This window comes from Desmodus rotundus, chromosome 6, assembly GCF_022682495.2.
Source record: "Desmodus rotundus isolate HL8 chromosome 6, HLdesRot8A.1, whole genome shotgun sequence".
In the NCBI taxonomy this organism is placed as follows: Eukaryota; Metazoa; Chordata; class Mammalia; order Chiroptera; family Phyllostomidae; genus Desmodus; species Desmodus rotundus.
In genome coordinates, this window is record NC_071392.1 from 44,522,050 (window position 1) to 44,545,395 (window position 23,346).

Consider the following 23,346-nt stretch of genomic DNA (forward strand, 5'->3'; position numbering starts at 1 on the left):
AGGGAGCAATGGCGCTTGCTCCACTCTGCCGGATTTCAGTCACTCCCTCCACTACCCACAATCAAACTGGGCACCTCTATTGCTGATTCCCAAGTGGGTGGTCTTGTGCATATTCTAGGACCCTGTGGGTCTCTCCCATGAACTCTCCTGTGAGGCTGGGAGTTTCTCCCACTGCCGCCTCAACCCCCACAGGTGTTTTCACTCAGAGGTTTGAGGCTTTATTTCCCCGTGCTGGAGCCCTGGGTTGTGTGGTCTGCTTCGCTCCCCCTCCCCGTTCCTCCTAGTTTATCTGTGCTCGAATGTGGGGCCATGGGGTCTGCTAGCCGCAGCCTGGCCTGCCCCGTTCCACAATCTGCCACCTTGCTGGGTACGCCAGCCGCTGCCTTGCCACGAGTCCTTTCCACCCCCGCTGCCCGTCTCTGCCCCTCTACCAGTCTGGATGAATGTTTCTTCTTTTTCTCCTTGGTTGTCAGACTCCCATACAGTTCAATTTTCTGTCAGTTCTGGTTGTTTTTTGTTTTTAAAATGTTGTTGTCCTTCTTTTGGTTGTGCGAGGAGGTGCAGTGTGTCTACCTACACCTCCATCTTGGCTGGAACTCCCTCCAGACATTGTTAATATAATAAGCTTGCGTGACGTCAGTGTAACCTGGCAGCCAAGGAGAGTGGACTAGAATGCATGTGTTAACAATGATGACTTCACTGTACTAGTCAGTGGGAGTGGTAGATGCCATTGAGTGAGCATGTGTACTGTGTGGCCATTGCATTCAAAATGAGCAAGTAGAGCAATAGACCTGCATCAAATTCTGTGTTAAGCTTGAACATTCCTCCACATAAATTACTTGGATGATTCAGGAGGCCACAGCTATGGGCAACTGGTGATTGGCAGCTTCATTATAGCAACCTGCCCACTCATGTGTTACATCTCATGCAGAGATTTTTGGCAAAGCATCAAATCACCCAGGTGACTCAGCCCCAGTACAGCCCAGATTTGGTGCCCTGTGACTTTTGGCTTTTCTCCAAACTAAAATCACCTTTGAAAGGGAAAAGATTTCATACCATCAATGGGATTCAGGAAAATACGACAGGGCAGTTGATGGTGATTGGGAGACTTGTGTGAGGTCCCAAGGTGTCTATTTGAAGGGGTCTGAGGCATCATTATCCTATGTACAGTGTTTCTTGTATCTTCTTCAATAAATGTCTCTATTTTTCATATTACATGGCTGGATACCTTCTGAACAGAACTCATATATGTATATTTTTATTAAAATAGATATTCTAGATATTTCAGCCTGCCCTAGTAATAAACTTGCAAAAATTCAAACCCAAGTTCAAACAGGAAACTCTCAGGGGTAGCAGGTGTCCTGTCAGTGATACCAGACAAGCCAAAAGTGATGGTTCCCACATGGGGAGTTTATGAATTGTTTCTGATGGTCAATGCACATTTCTGATAAGGCATGTACAGCTTTTCAAAAACTTGCATATTATTTGCTCTTTATATATTGAAATTGTGTGTTAAATCTAAAAGTGTAAGCTTTGGGGGAGGTGGGAGGGGGTAATGGGGGGAAGGGTTCCAGGAACTACTATAAAGGATGCATGGACAAAATCAAGGGGGGCGGGTAGAAGCAAGGGAAGGAGGTGGGTTTGGTTGGGGTGAGGGGGAAATGCAGACAACCATAATTGAACAATAAAATAATTTAAAAATATAAAATAATAAAAGAAAAATATATAAGCTTTGTATTGTTCTTATATGTCACTTCATGGTAATAATTCACCAAGAAATTATTATCTTGGAATGTTATATCTTACAAAGAAGCAAGATACTTTATCAACTGCATTATAAGCAAGTCTATAACTGTCATTTTAAGTTTTGTCATTTATAAACAATCATTGTACTCATGCACTTGCAAATATGTGATGCTTTTTGGAAAGGTTTATGAAAAGGACTCTGACTTCATCTAAATTACAGGTTTCAAACAGGTTATATCTTTGGAGTAGATGGAGATTTATAGAACCCCTAGATTCATGGAAATACTGGCAAATAATCAAGACAAAAATTGGTTATATGGTACTGAATGAACAGAAGGTACTTATTATCCTTATGACTTTGTTCAAAATATTGCTAATTTTAAAACTTTCTGTTTTACAGACATAAGGAAACTTGGTTTTTTTCCCTAGAGTAATTTGATAAATTATACCCTCATAAGCAATATTGAAGCATTTATATTTTTCTCCCTACCTAATCCCTCCAAAATTTGGCAACTCTTAGTGAGTATTATTTTCACAACAATATATTTATTTGCATAAATCCAGTAAGAATCTATTCTCTTCAATAGAGCCAGTTTTCAACTGTAGTGTTATTAACCAAGTCTTTGTCTGGAATGTCATGATTGAAAGAGCCATGTCTGGACTCTGGATGTCACCAGAAACTCTTAAGGAATTAAGATTGACTTTTGAAGCCAATAAGAGCCCACTGAAGAAATTGCTTGGTGCCTTGTTTGGTCACATGGTTCATGACAGTTTTTCTAGGTAGGAAATGAAGGTTGCTTTCCTGAAAGATGGCAAGGAAAGAAACTCAACATTTTGGAGACCTCAGGAACTTGAGGAGTCCACCCAAATCTATAGGTATTATAGGCAAACCCAGATGGCAACTGTGTGGCTTGGCTTCTGTGCCCTGAGGGGCTGACTAAAGCTCAATCTGAAATTCCAACAAATCAGATTTAAAGGAACCTAAAAGATCAATTATTATTCTTGTTGTGTTTATGTAAATAATCAGGTCAAATTGAAACCAAACTTAATGCAGTCTCTGGTAAAATGAGGGTAATTTGGGGGAGAAAATTTGTGTTTCTATGGAAATCACAATGTCCATTGTCACCCACAAACGGAATTAAATCCTAATTTTTCTAATTTTCTTCCAGCTATTGTTTCATTTTTTTCTTCATCCTTTGACTTGGAATTATTGAGAACTACTGATGCAGTGTCAGCCATACAGAATTTACCCGAGCACCTGATGACATCACCGGAGATACATAAACTGCAGACAAAGAGGATGTATCAGATTGTTACTACTTAATTTCATCCTAGCAAAAGCTAGGATGAAATTAAAAGCTACCCGAACACAATAGCTAAGCAATTTACAGCCAGGTGCAGCTAGAGCAGAGGGTCCCCAGAGCCTGGCAGGAGGCAAAACTGGATAAACAAGGACTGGGCCCCCAGGATAACCTTTCCTTCCCTGGCTTTTCCTCTCTGGAAATAACATCTAGGCCTCACTTGTATACTTCAGCTCCAAGTCTAGAAAGCAGGTGGGTGATGGCTAGAACCAACTGCAATGACTACAGACCCCCTGCCCTGCCACTGACCAATCAGAGGAGACCATGACCCTGAAAGGGCACACCTGGAGAACTGATGCATATTCTGCTGAAACCCATCCATGATTCCCTCCCCTAGATTCCTGCCTGCAAGAGAGAGGTAAAAGCCTCAAGAAAAAGGACCCAGGGTGCGTGAGCTCTTCCTCTGGAGAGCAGCCAGTGCCATTTTCGCTGGTGCCATTCTCTTCCCCACTTTCTTTCTTCACAGGCATGTGTCTTCTAAACTCTAAGGCAATGGACAGTGGGACTTATCCCAGGCTGATCCCTGACCTGTTCCCAGAGCCCCCTTTCCTCTGACTTCACAGTAGCTAAGGCAGTGCAGTTTAGGCTCTTCTGTTTCTTCTTCTATGCTAAGCCCTTCCCAACTTTAGTAAATGAATCCTCATAGTAAAAAAAATTGGAAGGAATCAGAAAATAGTGAGTGTCCAGTTATTGAAGACCATCAAGTATAGAGAGCACACTCGCTGTGGTGCAGACGGGAGCCTAGCTTTGACGGATTGGCATTAGTGGTCTCAAATCTCAGCTCAGAAACTCAACAAGCTTTTTAATGAAAATGCAATAAGTCTCTCAAAGGTAATGTCTGGAACTCTGCTAGTTTTTTTAATACCCTTTTCACAAACATGATATTTAGAATATAGTATATTCTCAATAAATACTAGTTGGTTGATCAATCCTTTATAAGTATCTTCAAAGATATAAAAAATCCTGTTTTAATAATACAGGAATTGATATGTTTCAAGAAGTAGGAAAATATTGTTACAGAATGGATAGTGTTCAATGAACCAGAGAAAATTTGAAGCAAAAAAGAATATTTGAACTATAAGAATAATTTATTTAAGGATGGAATTAGCTTTAAAGGGAGATTCAAGGCTCTTAGTGTCTGAAAATCCTCTTTGGTTGCATTTGTCCATGTCTGGGGCTGCTGGAATCAGTTATGCTTTAAACCTTATTTTAAAGCTTTAATATCCTTTGAAGTTGAACTTTCTCAGAGGTTGAAATTAAACAATAACATAAAAATGATTTGAAGGTCTATGATGCATTCATGGTAGCATTCTGTCTGAGGCACAAAGTTGATACATGTCTTAGCCAGTGCAGGCCTGGGAAATAAGTCAGAACTTTTCCTATCATAATTCATATTTTTCTTTAGAGCCATTAAGTCATATCAAGTGTTTAAGCCTACAGACATATTTCAATATAATCACTTACAAAATTCCATTTCTCCCTTACAAATAAGATTATTAAATACTTTTCTGGCTCCAGTGCTGCAGAATTGTATATATATATATATACACACACACACACATATATATATATATATATATATATATATATATATATATATATATATATATATCAATTCTGTTGATATTATTTTTCTTGGAAAATGGTAGGCTAAGCTTCTTTCAAGTCAAAATCCTTTATAATGAAGATGGAGAGAAAAGGCAAGAATTATCAAGTTTGGCTCCCACCACACACATCAACCAATCTTTCCGTGGTTAACAATCTTGAGGAAAACGTCCAAATCTCTTAGAGAGTTAAGTCATTTCTCTGTATCCCCTGAGCTGAGTCAGTGTGGAGGCTTAATGACTGCATGCCTAAATTGGGTTTGTAGAGGACACCAAGTTTCACTCACATTTACTGTCTCAATAATGTATTTCTGCCAAAACCCTGCTTTGAACCATCTCAACAGCTGGCAGCTCCCAGCCTTAGAAAAAGCTCACCTCATGTTACATACTCATGACACCATCTCTTGACTATTTCCCTCATTAGGTTCTAATTAATTCTACCACGGTACAAGGTTTTATGGGGCTTTTCCCCCCTATTGATAATTCTGGAAAAGTCTTGCACTGTCAAGAAACATTTCCTATAATGAAGACTATTTTTGGCTGCTTCAGAGTTTGAAATACAACTTCCACAATTTTAAGTAATAAACTGAATTCAAATCTATAGTTTCTTGGACCTTGGATGTCCCAGTGTAGAGTACACGTCACTAAAGATAGTCCTGTTCCCACTGCACACCCGAGCAGGTGGGAGTGGTTTTGGCCTGAGCACAAAGAGCTGGGAAATCTGGGCCTTGCCACTAAAACCGAACTGTGCAGGGCCTGAGCACTTCCCTCCTGGGGAGATGGATTCCCACCCTCCTTGCCAGGGAACTCAGGCAGAGAAGAGCTTAGCTAAGGCCCTTAGAGAACCATGCTGCTTGTAAATATGGAGAGGACTCTGAAAGGGAGAAAGGGTAAGGGCAAGGGCAAAACCCCAAACAAGTATTTCCAAAGATATTTTCATGATGAAATTTGTTACCAAATTACATGGTGATTTGAGAAATGAATGTTTAGCTTCAAGCCAGCTCAAATGTGGCTTACTCCATGATGTTTTCCCCAGTTCCTCTGGAAGAAATGCCTCTTCCAAATTCCTATAGTATTTTTTTCTTTTTCTAATTTTCTTTTTTTTGGGGGGGGGGGGTCTTTTGCACTTTCTACTCGTACTATAGCTATAACTGTCTTGTCTTCTACATTGACTATAGCTTCTTGAGAGCAGACTCCATATCTAATTTAGCTTTGTGGCCCCAACATTCAGGAAACAGAAGAGATACAATATGGGAAAATGTCCAAAGGGAATTTTGAGATGCCCTTTGGCATTTCAAACAAATTTCTCTTAGCACAGGAGTGAGGAGAGTAACCTCCTATAGGTCACCCTCAGAACATCATGCCCACTCCTTGCTTGCACTCTGTTCAGTGCCTGCCAGAGGCAGTATATGAGGGAAATGAAGACCACAGAGTCTGGAGCCCAGTAGCCCAGGTTCAGATCCTGTCACTTACAAGTTCTGTGTCTCTGGGTAAATTACCCAACCTCTTGATTCTGCAATGATGTCATCTGCAATGTGGGAATAACGTGGTACCTTAACATAACACCTACCTCATACAGTTGTTGGGATGATTAAGTGAGTTAATATGAACAAAACAATTGAACAGTACCTGGCACATAGTAAGCAGTCAGTAAGTGGTAGCTGTACTATTATTGTATACACTGCTTCTCTATGGCTACAATTGCCAGATCTTCTAAATCATGCACACTATAGTAAAAACATTTTGAGCATATACTTCCAATAAATAAATATTAATGTACTTGTAAATTATATAGACATACAACTATTTAAATATGTATTATATTTTTTAAATCATATGTTGACATAAGAAATGCCCAAACCTATAGAGAATTTTTATTAGAGTTAATTGGAGCCAGACTGACCACATGCCAGGAAACAAGATCTCAAATGCTCCAGAGAATGTTAGTTTTGCAGCTTCTTTTACACATTTAGAGTTTAGGAGGGAGTGCAAGGAAAATTACATGAAGGTAGGAAAAAGTAAGGTAGAGGATAGGTAACGAGATGATGTGGTCCCTTGAAAGTGGTATGCCTTTAAGGGGTCTGGAAAAGAGGATTACTTCTGGCGCTTGGAAAGTATGTTAACCTAGATGCACAAGAAAAATGGATGGGGCTTGCTCAAAAACTTTTCACTAAAGATGTTATTTACCTAGGGTGTGACTACCCACCATGACCCACACAGTGAGGAATTTATAATCAGATCACCCTATGAGGTTACTTTCAGTCAGATTTATTACAGAGCCCATTTTTCACCCATACATATAAAAACAAAAATAAAATGTGTGAGATAAAAATAAATCTGGGGTGGGGAAGAGTGATGGGGGAAAATGGAGACAACTATACTTGAACAATAATAAAAAAAGAAAAAAAAACAACATACAAAAAATAAATCTAAATAGAAGTTCCAGTATTTTCTTGTCACACTGAAATAGATTTTCTTGTTCATTTGCCAAAGTAAATGCTTTCTCTGGAGGTGCCTACTCAGTAGTACACCTTGGTTGTCAGTAAACTTTGATGACTTCCTGGCTGCACAGACCCTGGGTATTTGATTAAAACAAGTAGATATTTACCTTTAAAATATAAAATGTGGTAAATGCATAAAAAGACATCAAATACAGGAAAGTTAAAGACCAGAGAGGGTAAGCAGTGAAACAGAATGTGTATTAGAAAGACCAGGAAAAGAATGCAATAAAATATATTTAAATTATATTTCATAATAAAGATTTGTTGAAAAAAATCCAGAATCATTTTGAGCCTTAGACTTTATATCCAAAATAAAAATGAGCCAGGATTGGACTATCCAAAGTTCACTTAAGTATTTTTCTTGTGGCCTGTGGCATAATCCACATTTTCCATTTTTCTAAGATAAGTTAAAAAAAAAACAAGTGTCCAGTGGACCCGTTACCCAGCACTCTTCCAAGGGCCCCTGTTGGACAAGAAGGACATGGAGATTACCAAGCTATGTTAGCCAGAGTTAAGGGATTTCTGTTTGCTCAGCCAGCCACCCCACTTGTTTTCTTTCTCATTCCTTCCCAAGAAAATGGCAACTCAGAACTTTTACTCTAAGGAAAAGTCACGCCATCCTTTTGTGACCTCTTCCATGTAAGAATCTCTAGGAAATAATGAGTTCATGAACCATTAGTGCTGCTTTGAATTTTCATTTGAGGGCCTATGGAATAAGAGATGATACCAAGGGAGGCTACTGGTCTAACAGAAAAGCAAAGGGCCTGGAATCAAAAACTGTGTCTGTGACCTGGAGCATGTTAGTTTCCTCATCTAAAGAGGAGAATGATTTGTTTATGTTGGCCACTCTGACCGGTATGATCTCACCTTTAACTGGAACCTAATCAACAAAAGAAAAAAAGCAAACAAAATATAACCAGAGACACTGAAGTTAAGAACAATCTAATAATAACCAGAAGAGAGTGGGGAAGGGATATTGGGGAGAGGGGTTTTCAGGAACTACTATAAAGGACACATGGAGAAAACCAAGGGGGAGGGTGGAGTGGGGGGAGGGAGGTGGGTTTGTCTGGGGTGGGGTGGGGAGGAGGGGAGAAAATGCAGACAACTGTAATTGAACAGCAATAAAAAATGTTTAATAAAAATAAATAAATAAATAATAAAGAGGAGAATGAAAACAACTGTTGCCCTGGCTGGTGTAGCTCAGTGGACTGAGCGCAGGCCTGTGAACCAAAAGGTCACAGGTTCAATTCCTAGTTGGGGCACATGCCTGGGTTGTGGACCAGGCCCCCGGCTGGGGGCATGTGGGAGGAAACCGATTGATGTATCTCTTGCACATCCATGTTAAAAAAATAAATTAAAAATAAAAACACAAAAGACTGTCTCCCCATCTCACAGGCTTACCCGACGTTGGAAGGAAAATGTGTACTCCACAAACACTTAACAGATGCAACACCCTACACAAATGCTGACCAGCAGTGGAACCAGAGAAATCCTGAACGATCAATCTCATTATAGCTTAAAACCTGAGAATACCACCTCACCACATTTAACCTGCTAAAGGCTTTGGGATGATTAAATGTCATGTACAAAATTTAACTGTAGTCTGATAAGAGAAGGTTATTAGAGGTCATAACATGGAGAAATCATAGCTCAGATTGGTCATTTAGGTTTAAGAAGCAAAAGAAGCATAAACTCATACTCTCATAGGAAAGTGGAATTCTGATGTTTATTTTTCATGCCTTTTTATTTTATTTTATTTTATTTTATTTTGCCTTCAGACAATCTGATAGGTTTTATTTAACTCTTGGCAAGTTTCATCTTATGTAGGATAAATGAATGCTCCAGGGGCAGCTTAAAGGTTGGGAAAGCCTGCAAAGGATTATCTTCCCTTTAACACATTCTCTTTAGAGTTCTTCTCTATGGATGCTCAACATGAAAATAACAGATGTGCGCATTCTTTAGTGAGTCCATCAATGCTTCAGCTGTCCAAGAATGGTTCTCCCCAGCAGGAGAGGGCAAGAGGCCAGGACTGGTGTGGGGTGTTCTTAGTCAGCTATTTATCAGCCAAGAAAGCATGGTACCCATGACTCCAGTATCCTTCAGAATTTACAGACTGTGGGAAAATGACAAGCTGTCAAATCCCACATCCTTTGAAGTTTAGCAAATTTCTAAACCTATTGAATTGTTTCTACAATTGGAAATACACTAGTATGAGAAGCAACAGAGAACAGAGAACCTATTTCTTTTTCTGACAGCCTTTGAAGAGAAAATAATGCAGAAGTATCCTGGTAGGAGTTTGTCTGTGACTCTCAGTTGTTTCCAGGTACCTTAGGTCTCTTAAGGGTATGAAGTTGTATTATAAATTCTAGGATACCATTCTTGGCATGGATAGCACAGATTTCTGTAAGAAAGCTCTAACTTGTTTCATGTTTAGTGGGGGTTGCTTTTTCCTTAAGATACCTAATACCTACCTCTTAATTCTACCAGAGGAATTCCTTATTCCCTATTCCCTCTACACCAAGACTCTGTAAGACTATTCAGAACCGGGGACCTTCTGAGATCTTCACCACAGACAATTTAGTCAATTAATTCCTAATAGTAACCTGAAGTATCGGGTAAGGTAAAGAATTTTCCTGAGCACTATGGCCAAGAGATATGTCCAGATGTCTGGATGTCCCATGTCCCCATACAGGAGATTTCAGAGCTGCCACTGTACCAAAGGCCAAGGATGAAGGCCAGTTTGGAAAGAGATCTTACATTTGTTGCTTTAACTATCCCTGGAGTTATCTCATGCTTTGACAACTCTCAAATGATTTAATCTTGGAAACCAAATAGAAATTAATGTTGGTGTTTTTTTAAAAAAAATTGTTGCTATGTGGAATCAACACATCTAATCCATCCTTGGCATTGTAAGTATGTGTCAAAGGCCTCGAAAATCAATTTGGGTTAAGCATTAGGGGGTGGAGTCTACCAACTGATGAGAATGATTGATGAGAATCTTGCATAAACAACATTTTATTTTATAACTAGTCAGAAAGTTTGGTGATTCAAAGTAACAGTTTAAGATCAGAAAAGAGTCCCTGGAAAGTAATCTAGTTTTTGCTGTTCGGGCAATAATGAATCCAACGTGAATGTTTGGGCAAGAAACAAATCCAACTCTTCTTATACTCTAGAGAGAAACATCCAGAACAGGCTGGCTATTGGCCATTCTTGGGGAGGAGGTCTCAGGACTGTTGCTGATCAGGTGGGTACTCCTAGGACTTTTCGACCTGAGTATCCATGTAGATGCTCCACACTAATTCTAAGGGTTTCAATTTTATAGCACAGGTAGTCCAGGATGCAGGACTGCAATCCCTGGACACTCAGCCCCATTTGGACTCAGCCTGGAGCAGACCCACATCTACAGAACCACCTGACTTACTGAACAGTACTGGGGCAGGCTGAAGCCAAATGAACAGCAGGATCTTGCTCTGCTGTTCTCCCAACTCTGAAGTGGCTCATGATTTGTCCCACATGGCCACCTTTCCTAGTCCCTTATACCTTGATCCATCTTCTCTACTTCCCTTTCTATTTGTAAACCAAAATAAATCTGTTACTAAATTAAAGGTCACACTGAAGATTGAAGGAGAAAAGGAACTTATTTTCTTGTGTCCAAGCAGTTAAGGCAATATTGAAGATTTCAAAAATGGGGGGACCCTATGAGAAACAATGAGGGAAATGGAGGTTCTAGTATGTTTGCTGCTGCTTATACTCCATAAACAAAACTCAGACACCTTTGTGATTATCAGAGAACGTGACATTAACCTAGACTACAACAAGACTCTTAAAATTCATCAGTGATGCCATTGCAAGATATCAGTAAACCAGCTTGTGAAGAATATAAGACACAAGCTAGACAGAAAAGACAGAAGAGAGTCAATGAGGCTGAACCAATGACCACATACCTCTTATTTCTCTTACCTAGTTATAAATATACCCACTGCATTCTGTTTCCAGGGCTTTAAAAAACATATCCATATCTGTTAGAGATATCTTTTCATAATAAAAGATAAGAAGAGGCCATATTTGGGTTTGAAGAATAATGACAATTATCTAAGTCTGAATCTTCCCCTCCTTCCAAAACCATAACATCTACAGAGAGAACAAATAAAACTACACAGGACCCAAACATTCATCAATACTAGGATACAGAGAACACTACATGCTTCAAATTACTTCTAAGTAGAGTAAAAACAGTAACAAATTCCACCCTGGCCAGTGTGGCTCAGTTGGTTGGAGCATTGTCCAATAAACTGAAAGGTCACCAGTTCGATTCCCAGTCAGGGCACATGCCTGGATTGGGGGTTCGGTCTCCACTTGGGGCGCGTACAAGAGGCAATCAGTCAATGTTTCTCTCCCTTCCCACCACAACACTTTGGAGAGGGTAGTAGAGGGAATGCTTAAAAGACTCTCTCCTAAGAGTAGAGGGATAAAGAGAGCTTAGAGGAAGCACAGAGAAAATTACTCACAAGAGGAGAAAGTGCGACAGTAAATGTCAAAATGCTGAATAGGAGTTGGTGGTTCAGAGCCCTGGCTACGTGACTTGGCAATGGAAAAGGGCTTGAAAATGAGGGGATCACAAACTCCCAGGCAGCCAAGTCATGCACGTAGATCATCCTTAACCACGTGTCATGGATTTTACTACCTAAAAATTGTCCATTCCATTCCTTTCTCTCCAGCCTCACTGTTACCGCCCTTGTTTAGGCTGTCATCCTCTCTCCCCTGGATGATAACAAAAACCTCTCAACTTATATTACCTTTAATCTAGATAGCTGCCTTCTCTCCCCTTGCTCTTCAATCTAACTTCTCCATTTTTTTATTAAAATGAATTTCCAACGGATGAGCTTTCCCTGGCATTCCCATGCTGGATTAAGTACCTCAACTGAATCTTTCCATAGCTTCTTCTATTACAGCCTAATATCTGGAATTGACACTCTGGAATTAAACATTTGATACCTTGCCTCATGTGCTTACTTGTTTCATCACTTGGAACAAGATTCTTAATCTCTTTGAACCTCTGGATAATGGAATGAAAGGTATTGCCTACCTTATTAGATAGGTAATTAATACATGAGAAATACTTAATGCATGGTATGTAATATTGTAGGTGCTAGATTAATATTAGCTAGCAATCACTAAATGCATTTGCATTTTTCTGCTTATAAGTCTGCCTATCCCATTAGACCTAGACTCATCACTTAAATTTTTTTAATGATTTCTGTTTGTAAAACACAGATTATCTCAGTGTCTACTACATAGAAAGTCCAGTCCAAATGTTTTATTTTAAGATTTTATGTATTTATTTTTAGAGAGAGAGTAAGGGAGGAAGAAAGAGAGGGAGAGAAACATGAATGTGTGAGGGAGACAAGGACTGGTTGCCTTTCCTGTGTGCCCTGACAGGGGACTGAACCTGCAACCCAGACGTAGTCCAATTGCCCCGACCGTAATCCAGTTGGTGATCTTTCGCTTTGCAGGATGACGCCCAACCAACAGAGCCCCACCAGTCAGGGCCCTTCCAAATGTTTTTAATCAATAAGCAGAATGTCACATTTTCACAAAATCAATTAATCTTAATGAGGCAGTTTGAATATTGTCTTAAATGAGTCATGGAGTTATTAATCTAAACTGAACTTAATCACCTATGCTTTTTCCAACTTGGTGATTATAGATAGTATCCTAGTGTTGTACTAAGGAAGCTAAGGATCTTTCCAGGTGGACATGACCAAAGTACCTGAGCTTTGTGGAAGCCACAGGTCCCGTCTATATAAGCACAGCCAGACCACCAGGCTGCAAACTGCAGAGAGCGCACGGAGCGTGAACTCATGACAGCTGGGCGCCATGCTCACCACAGCAGCGGCCTACCTGCCCAGCGCTCTGCTCTTGGTTCCTGAGCCCTCCAGTTCCTGACTCCATTCCTGGCCTCTCAACATCTGACTCAGAGCCTGCTTTACATTTGTCATCCTTTTCGGATGCTATCTATTCAGCCAGAATCCATGGATCTAAAAGTAATATAATAGGCTTCCAGTTTCAAGTCTGTCATGAGAGTTTGGAACTTATCACTCCCATCCTCAAAAATAAGAAAAATGCTGAGAAAACTGAAAACCAGCAACTTTTCTTTGATCCACCAGATAACTGAGGTCACAAAGCAAACTGCCACCATGAAAACTGAAGAGACTTGCCAATACAGAGAATCAGGAGCAGAAGACTATGGCTGGAGCCAGTATTTGAAGGAATGCTTAAAAGGTAATTAACTAACTGCTGGAGAATGAGTGAACTATTTTGAGAGAAAAATTCCTGGGAGCCCAGCCTTAGGTTGGGTCTCCATACGTTTGTGAATTTTACCTCCAAAAGGTCCACTAAGTTTTCAGGGTGAATATCAGAGAAAAATCCCCTCCTGCCTCCTGCAAGCGGGGGGAGAAAGTATCATTTTGAAATACCTCCAGAGCATCTGGTGTTATTGACAAGGTCTTGCTGTCAAGGGAAACTATTTATCAGAGCCTAATCAACATGGGTTTTATGAGATTCAGTCTAAAGGGGTAAGGGAAATACCCAGCTCCAGCCCCCTCTAACCATCCTCTCTTGCCTAAGTGTAGCAGTAGGTGGAGAGATGGGTGAAGCTTCACTTGAAAAGATCACTGTCCTGGGGCAAAGGCCCAGTGAAAGACTGAGACCTGAGACCTGAGACTGAGATATTTTATATCATTTAATGCTGCAGCAGAAAATCTGTTTTATTATTACACCAGTTTTTACAGGTGAGGGATGTAAGGCCCAGAAAAGGAAACTTATTTGTCCAAAGTCATACATCTTGACAGAACCCAAATTAGAAAGTTCTGTTAGGCTCTAGAGCAGATGTTGGCAAAATACCAAGTTTTTACATGTGGGCCAAATCTGCTCTGTCACCTGTTTTGTATGGCCCACATTCTAAAAGTTGTTTTTACATTTTTTAAAAGCTTGAAAAAATCAAAAGAACAATATTCCATGACATGGGAAAATTAAACTAGATTAAAATTTTATTGTTCACAAAGTTCATTGGAACACAGCCGCACTCTCATTTGGGTACATGTGGCTATGGCTGTTTTTTACTCTATGATAACAAAGTCGAGTAGTTGTAACAGAAACCGTATGGCCTATGTATACTCATATTTACATGTAAACACATGTATGCACATTTCTTACCACATACACACATGTATAAGTCCTTGTGGTAGGTCATAGCTAAACTTGACCTTCCCCTCACTTCTGCCCTTTCTTAACCAACGTCCTTAACCTACCAGCTAATTTTTAAAAAATAATTAGTTGCAATAATAATTGTTTAAAATGTTTTTAAATAATTTTTAAAATTTTTCCAGTCACAAGGTTTTCATTCACAAATAACCTGAATAAAGAAAAATATAGACATTCATATGTGTGAATATTACATTAATATATTTATAACATACTTTGTTCCCCAAAAAGGGAATGAGAAACATAAACTAGATTAAGGGCATATAAAAGGCAACCAGAGTATATAATAGGATTTATTCCATTGGTTCTGTCCAGACAATAAGACAGAACTTCCAATTTATCTGTATTGTAACATCCCAATTAAACCAGTTCTTTTGCCAAATTGGACAGTCCGTTAATTGATTAAATTTATAAAATGCTCAAGGAAAAGGTTTCTTGAGAAATGCCCAATTATGAATGTATCAAGCATCTCTTCCAAAATGTGTGTGCCTTTCAAGAGCACAAAATCACTTTAGTTTAACATGATCACTGAATGTCTAATGTTCTTAGGAAACAACTAAAGTTGAAGAAAGTAATTAAAACCAGATCCTGAGAAGTCAATACTAAGACTCCAGACACTCAATCTGCGTGTGTTGTGGTTTTCAGTAAAACACAAAAATGAGGTAATTTTTAACTTTTATTATGTTCATGACTCTTGTAAAACCAAACCAGGGTAAAAATGTTTACTTCCTCATTTTTCTCATTAAGTCACTATATACAGTATAAATTTTCAATGTCTTGTGCTAAGAGGAGAATCTCTTATAGTTATTTTTTATAAGTAACAAGAAGAATTCCTGATGAATTGTGGAGAATTCAAACATCTCAATTTAATCACCTTATTTTACTCCCTTCTCCTCTCTTTTGTAAATCCAGATAAGAAATTGTGGAATTGACTTATGTGTCACTTTCTCCTTTCCTCTTCCTTTGTCTTGTTTCTTTGGGGACTTAATAATTGGGCTGGAGGAGGCACTGAGGACAAAGATTACCACATGCCCAGAAGATAAACACACACACACACACACACACACTGTCTCTCCACAAAAGCAAGATAAAGAGGGATGATAAGAAAGAAAAACAAATTTGTGTGAGAACTTGAATAAAACAGCTGATCTTGTGCAACTAATAATTAAATAATTCTATATTTCTATGTTCCTGTATTCCCCCATATTTCTCTCTTAGATCACTGAAAATAAATACACACCAATTTTTAAAAGAAAAATGCAAACAAAATGTAACCAAAGACATTGAAATTAAGAACAATCTAACAATAGCCAGAGGGGAGTGGGGAAGGGACAGTGGGGAGAAGGGTTTTCAGGAACTACTATAAAGGACACATGGACAAAACCAAGGGGGAGGGTGGAAGCAAGACAGGGAGGTGGGTTTGGCTGGGGTGGGTGGGAGTGGTAGGGAGAAAATGCAGACTACTGTAATTGAACAACAATAAAATAATAATAATAAAAAAAGATTACATTCTTTAAAGCAATGCCAAACTCAGCTGTTTCATCATATAGCTGGCATATGGGTAAATGCTTTCATCTAAAATTTCAGAGCACTGCCCTGGCCAGTGTGGCTCAGTTGGTTGGAGCATTGTCCCTTAACCAAAAGGTTGTGGGGTTCAGTCCCCACTCCAGGCATGTAAGATCCCCAGTCTGAGTGCGTGCAGAAGGCAGCCGATCAATGCTTCTCTCTTGCATCAATGTTTCTCTCTCTCTCCCTTCCTCTCTCTCTCTAAAAAACAATGAAAAGTGTCCTCAGGTGAGAATTAAAAAAAAAAGTTTAAAATCTCAGAGCATCTAAAAATAGTGTAACTTTCAGGCTCCAAAGAGTGAAAATAAAAATGCCTGGGATCCATAAACTCAAAGAAAAATGGCAGAGGGTTCTGGCTTCCTGATACTTAGCCTCAGACTTTGGTTAGCACTTTCTCATCCTGATGAGCATTAAAAAAGTTAACAGGTAATGGGTATAAGAGGTTCTGTCGTCACCATGGTGGATTTCAATACTCTGAATGAATCATAGTTATTGGTCAGGCGCAATTTATTACAATATAAGAAGTATAACTCAGTTTATATTTTGCTTGCTTGTTTGTTTTGTTGACAAGCAAGCAAAATATAACCAAAAACATTGAAATAAAGAACAAATTGAGAGTAATCAGAGGGGAGGTGGGGAGGGATAATGGGAGAAAATAGGGGAAGGTCCATCAAGGAACAGGTATGAAGGACACAAGGACAAAACAAAGGGTATAGGTTTGAGGGTGAGAGCAGGGGATGGGTGGAGCAGGGGGCTGTGGTGGGGTGAAAATGGAGACAACTGTACTTGAACAACAATAAAAAAATGAACTTATGCTCAGAAAAAAAAGTGCTGCAAATGGAGCAGCAAAAAATAATTATTCTTTATGATTTTATATTTCTGTTTAATAATTTCTAGATTATAACTGAAACTAAGAAATCACATATTTTATTACATAAATACAATAAATGCAAAAGAAATATTATTCAATATTACAAATGTTAACATTTAATTGTTTTATTTTAATAACCTTTGCTCTATCACCTTTTGAAAGACCTTTTGAAAACCTGACGAGATCATATTCATGCATCAAGTTTTGCGTAAATGCATGTTTAACCCTTGAATGAACTGCAATAGTTAAATCATGGTTTACCCTTAGAGGAACCTTTTGGCTTTTTCTCCTACTAGGTCACATACATCTAAATGTTTTATAACCCTCTTTTGTTATCATAGAGTTACAATCTTGTCCTGAATGGACATTGTGAACCTCTCTGTGATCTATGTTTTGAAAGATAATGTTTGTCCTTTTTAATTCTTTATACAATTGAATATACTAGTAAGCACATTTCTTAGGAATTTCTTAGATCCTTCATACCCAGGGTCTGAGATTGGGAGAAACTGACATTGCTTGACATTAATGCCTCTTAAAGAAGATTTCTTAATGGTGCTACAATTTCCCTTAAGTACCATTACATTGTCCAGACACAATGAAATATAGGAAAAATAATTTGAAAACAACTTTTCTCCACTAAGCCATGTTTTCAATCAGCCATTTAGAGCAGCATCCCTCCATATGCTAAAGTCTCAGTACCATTTGACCTGGTGCCTTCTATAGTCCACCAGTTTATATAATAGTTTAACACTCTCCTACTAGCCATGTTAGAACTTCTGGTGAAGTCCATTTCAAATTCATGAGAGAAAACTTTGTTTGCCATGCTCGGTGGACTTGTCAACTATTACTTGTGTTATCTTTCTGCGTGTGAGAGAAATCCTTTCCCCTCAATAAGAGAGTTCCTTTCTTTAAAAAAAAAAATTCCTAGTTTAGCCTCAGGTTTTCATAAGTAGGTCATTGGTTCCCTTTAAAACATTACCTTCCATGATTTATTAATAGGTAACCAGATTTTATCCTAGTTCAATACATGTATGACATATGATTCTTGTTTTTCTGTCATAACACATTGAGGTGTTTAATGTTTTGTTGTGCCTTGCTCAGAGTAGCTACTTTATGACTTCCTACATATTCCTCAAGGCCACACCTAGGAAATTTACCTTTTTCGTGAGTTCTTAAAGTACCAAATTAACACATAATCATTTATCCTACCTAGTTACTTATCTTATGCTTTCCATTCTTGTAAAGTTTGCCATCCATTGTGTTTAAGTAACTTAAGTTCCTAATTGTAAAGCACCCGGTATAATTTTTTAAACTCTTCCAATTTTCATGGTTAGACTAACATTTCTATATACAGAACACCTTCTTTATACGATTACAATTTTACCATATTGCATTTCATCATTCTCCAAGTAAACTACCTACCTGTCCCTATTTATCCTTCAAGTCTAACAATGGGAAGGGAGAGAGTAGGTAGAAAAATGAGAGAACAAATTCTCTCAGTCACCTTAGGCTGCAGAGACCTGACTAAAGCCAGAAGTGGATCTTGTCTCAACCAAGATCACATACATGCTGTTACATTGCAACCCATTTTTTCTCCACTGTAACCTACAAAGTTTAACTTGTGCTTAATTTTCAGTCTTAACTCTTTATCAAAATGATTTAATTATCTTACCTGAATTCCAATGTTGGTGATTTTATCACACTCAGATAGGGAAAGTTCCTTTAATTTTTTATGTCTGGAAAGTATCATCAAACCCTAAAAATATTTAAAATAAAGATCATTTTGTGGTTATAATTTAGTTAGAAGGATATTTCCAATAAAATAACAGCAATTTATACAAAAAATTTAACTTCTGTCATATTTCTTTACATTTAAAATATCTTGGTTAGAGGCAGTAAAACACAAATACCATATGATCTCACCTTTAACAGGAACTTAATTGACAAAACAAACAAACAAGCAAAATATAATCAAAGACACTGTAATTGAGAATAGGCTGTATAGGGAACCTATCTGTGTGGAATGGCAAATGTAGCCTAGCCCTATTGGAAAACTGATGGGTGCGTGTTGGCACACAGGAAGCCAAACCCATGGATCCTGTAGGAAACCAGGACTGCATTATACCTAGGCTACTTTGAGGCTTGTTGTTGCTAAAACTCCCTCACCCTGAGTTGAAGCAGCAAATGCTTACTGCGATTTTTTAAAGTAACTTCCTGAAGTCTGTGCTAATTTTCCTAAGGATAGAGTATAACCAGACCAATCACTGTTATCATTCCCTTGCATTTGCAACATTTTTCCCTTGTTAATCTGTAAGAAGTAATCAGTAACATCCATTCCTTTGTTATCTGTAAAAAGTAATTACCTAAAGCAAACCTGAGAATAATGAATGAGAACCTTCTTTGATGTATGCTATTCGAAAGCCAATAAAAGCCTGTCAAGGCAAGGGTCAAGGCGCTCTCCCCTTGAGAGAGTGGCCAAGGTGCTCTCTCTCTCAGAGAATGGCCATGCTGTCCCTTTTTCTCCACAGGACTTCGGTAGTCTGTGTGAATTTTCATCTCATCCACAACACCGCGGACACTGCTGGCCAGAGCATGCTTTAAGACTGACAGTGACCAGAGAGGATAGGGGAGGGAATTTCAGGGGAAAAGGGTGAAAGGTTTGCAGGAACCATTATAAAGGACACATGGACAATAACAGGGCGGGTTATTGTAGGAGGGAGGTGGGGAGGGCTGGGGTGTTGGGCTGGGGTGGGGGTAAAAGGCAGAAAACTGTACTTGAACAACAATAAAAATAAATAAATAAATAAATAAAATACCTTGGTTAGACAATACCATTAAGTAAAATTTTCAGATTGTCTCTATCTAATGTTTTGCAAAAAGTGTTACAATATCTCAGAGACAGAAAGCTTCTTATCTTGCCACCTGTTTCCAGGAAATTTTATCTAAATCAATATAAAAAATCTTAGACTCCCAAACTTACAACTTTACTTTGAAGACATTTCATGTAGCTAATGAATCTGTTTTTAAATAAATTCTTATATGTGCCTCACTTAAAATCTAAACATCTTCGCTGATTTTATGTTTAATTGCTTGAAAAGAGGAAAAGGATTTTTATATAAAGGCCTGTGGACAGATCAACATTCATTAATAGCCCACTTCTTTTTCCAGTTCAAAAGCTTTGTCTGTTTTTATTTAAAAAAAATAGATTGCCCTTAAATTAAAAAAAAAAAAGGTTGTTAAAACTTTAAGTATAGTGTACATATAATTTTATATTAGTTTCTGGTGTACAACAAAATGATTCGACATTTACATACCTTGCAGTCACCCTAAGGTATAACCACCTGTTACTGTGCAACTTACCACATGCTGCTGACTGCATTCCCTGACACCTTTTTCACTCATCCCCACCCCCACCCCTCGGGAACTATCAGTTTGATCTCTGTTTCTATGAGTCTGTTTTTGTTTTATTTGTTCACTTGTTTTTATGGGGTTTTTAAATAAGATTTTTATATACAAGTGAAACCATATGGTATTTGTCGTTCTCTGTGTGACTTACTTTACTTAACATAATAACTACTAGGTCCATCAACGTTGTAGCAAATGGAAAAAAAAATTTTCTTGTGTAATATTCCATTATGTATATATATTCATATATGTATGTGTGTATATATACACACACGTATATATCACATCCATACCACATCTTCCTTATCCATTTATCAATAGACACTTAGGTTGCTTCCAAATCTTGGCTATGGTGTAATGAGCATCGGAGTGCAAACCTCTTTTTTAATTAGTTCTCATTTTCTTTAGATAAATACCCAGAAGTGGAATTGCTGGGCCAAATGGTAGTTCTATTTTTAGTTTTTAGAGGAATCTCCATACTGTTTTCCACATTGGCTGCACCAATTTCCATCCCATTAACAGTGCATGAGGGTTCCATTTTCTCCACATCCTTGCCAATACATTATTTGTTGACTTTTATTTAGATGATAACCATTCTGACTGGTGTGACGGTATTTCATTGTGGTTTTGATCTGCATTTCCCTGATGATAGCTCTTACACTTTTTACAAGTGGTTTTGCTGTCCCATTTCTTAGTACTTTCCTTCCTAAACTGATTAATATGCCTTATAGAGGCCATCCTGCTTTTGCACTCAGAATCACAATATTTTTATATTTCCATAAGATATGCTTCCTAGATTAGGTGTACAAGAGCAATTTTTTCTGATTCTAATACCCCAGAACTGGTTGGCAGGCAAAATACCAAAAGTAGTATATGAAATTTTTCTTTAAAAATTTTTTGGGTTTAGTCTTCATTGTATGTTTTTCCATTACCATTTTATACCTCCCTCTCCCCAGCAATCATCACCTTGTAGTCCATGTCCATGAGTCTTTTTTCCTTTTTGCTCAACCCCTCCACCCACTAACCCCCACCCCCACTAGCTGCCATCTGCTCTCCATCTATGAGTCTATCTCTGTTTTGCTTGTTAGATCAGTTTGTTCATTAGATTCCACATATGAGTGAAATCATGTGGTATTTGTCTTTCTCTCACTGGCTTATTTCACTTAGCATGATGTTCCAAAGATATGGAAGGCTTCATGAATTTGCATGTCATCCTTGTGAAGGGCCATGCTAATCTTCTCTGTATTGTTCCAATTTTAGTATATGTGCTGCTGAAGCAAGCACTCCTTCAAAAATTTTATTTGCAGCACTGGCTTACATTTTATTTATCTTCAACACAACATTTGAACCATTTTGAAAATGATTATTAAAATATTATATTTTGGGAATTTTTTTTGTTTACTGATGTACATAAAAAATCCAGATCAAAGAAAAAAGTACTTGGAATTCTTATTAAATGAAGCCACTGTTTAAACTGAATATGTAATTTTATTTAACATTTTTGTACACCACCCACAAATAAAATCACTCTGTTCTTTTAATTTTATTTCAAATGTGGATTCTTTTGTTAAGAACACAGTATGTTTTCTCCTTCCTTGTTTTTTGTTTTTTTAATTTTAGAGAGAGGGTAAGAGAAGGAGAAAAAGAGGGCGAAAAACATCTATGTGAAAGAGAAACATCTATTGGTTCCCTTCCATATACACCCCAGGGGACTGAACCTGTAACCCAGGCATGTGCCCTGACTGGGAATTAAACCAGTGACCTTTTAGTTTGTGGGATGATACCCAATCAACTGAGCCACATTGGCCAGGGCTCCCTGCTTGTCTCAAAACAAAGAATGACCAAAACCTGTGGAGCCATTCACATGAGATCTGGGTTCCAGATGTGGATGCTATTGAATTGGCCAAAAAGTTCATTTGTTTTTTTTTCTGTAAAATGGTTCTAATAGCTCTTAGTTATCTCTAACTTCATTTGAAACACTTTTTTAGATTGTTTTGTGACAGCTGTCATATCAGTATGCATTTAAAAAAAACTAACCAAAATTGGTGAATTTTTGTGTAGCCATTTTAATATTGAAGATGGAAAAAAATATGCAACATGTTTGGTGTATTATACTTTATATTTCAGGAAAGGTAAAAATGCAACTGAAATGCAAAAAAAAAGATGTGTGCAGTGTATGAAGAAGGTGGTGTTACTGATCAAATGTGTCAAAAGTGGTTTGCACAGTTTCGTGCTGGAGATTTCTGGTTGGATGATGCTCTACAGTCAGGTAGACCAGTTGAAGTTGACAGTGATCAAACTGAGACATTAACTGAGAACAATTAACACTATATTATGCAGGGGATAGCCAACATACTCAAAATATCTAAATCAATAAAGTAATTGGTGAAAGTGAAAAATGTGTTTTTTATTTTATGGAAAAAACTAAACAGACTTTTTGGCCAACCCAATATTTTATTTAAGTTAGAAGAACTGGATTTACTTATTTAAATTTTTTTCTTTTATTAACTCTATACAAAGGAGAAGGGAGGGAGAAAGAGAGGAAGATAAACATCAATGTGAGAGAGAAACATCAACCAGCTGCCTCTGACATGCATCCCAACTGGGGACCAGGCCCACAACCCAGGCATGTGTCCTGACTGGGAATCAAATGAGTGACCTTCACTTTGCAAGATGATGCCCAACCAACTGAGCCATGCTAGCCAGGGCAGAAGAAGTAGATTTAGATATCCCCCCCCCAACAGAAATGATGTTTAAACAAAAATATTAAGAGATGCAAGGTTTGTCTCATTGCGCTATACTTGATAATAGCTAAATGTTTTATTGTACTTATTATGTTGCCAAGTTAGATCTTTTAGGATGAGCTGGAAATGAAGTACACTTGCTAATTATGATATTTCGTGGTTTATATCCTCTTTGCCACTTTATTGAAAATCACTAAAAATTAATATTCACTAATATTAAAATAGAATGCCATGTTTTATCACTGTAATTGTTCATTAAAATGTATGACCTCAAAGTTAAATTAA

At 38.1% G+C, this 23,346-nt stretch overlaps 2 protein-coding genes and 1 non-coding gene across 6 annotated transcripts in view; 1 reads left to right on the top strand and 2 right to left on the bottom strand.

Moving 5' to 3' along the window:
• FAM185A (family with sequence similarity 185 member A) overlaps window positions 1-4,036 on the top strand; it is an 84,756-nt gene extending 80,720 nt beyond the window's left edge. For all 3 annotated transcript variants that reach the window (XM_045193911.2, XM_045193917.2, XM_045193927.2), the window contains one exon: window positions 2,916-4,036. Coding sequence is in view for 1 of the 3 variants with exons in the window: in XM_045193917.2 (XP_045049852.2) it covers window positions 2,916-2,960 (45 nt within the window). In the remaining 2 variants the exon portion in view is untranslated. The remainder of the gene's footprint in view (window positions 1-2,915) is intronic.
• Window positions 1-23,346, bottom strand: part of FBXL13 (F-box and leucine rich repeat protein 13) — a 287,440-nt gene that overhangs the window by 20,833 nt on the left and 243,261 nt on the right. For both annotated transcript variants that reach the window (XM_045193852.3, XM_024558073.4), the window contains one exon: window positions 18,585-18,668. In XM_045193852.3, the coding sequence (XP_045049787.2) occupies window positions 18,585-18,668 (84 nt within the window). The remainder of the gene's footprint in view (window positions 1-18,584; window positions 18,669-23,346) is intronic.
• On the bottom strand, window positions 21,496-21,601 carry LOC112303669 (U6 spliceosomal RNA). Its single transcript, XR_002974676.1, has one exon. It is a non-coding gene; the product is annotated as a U6 spliceosomal RNA (small nuclear RNA).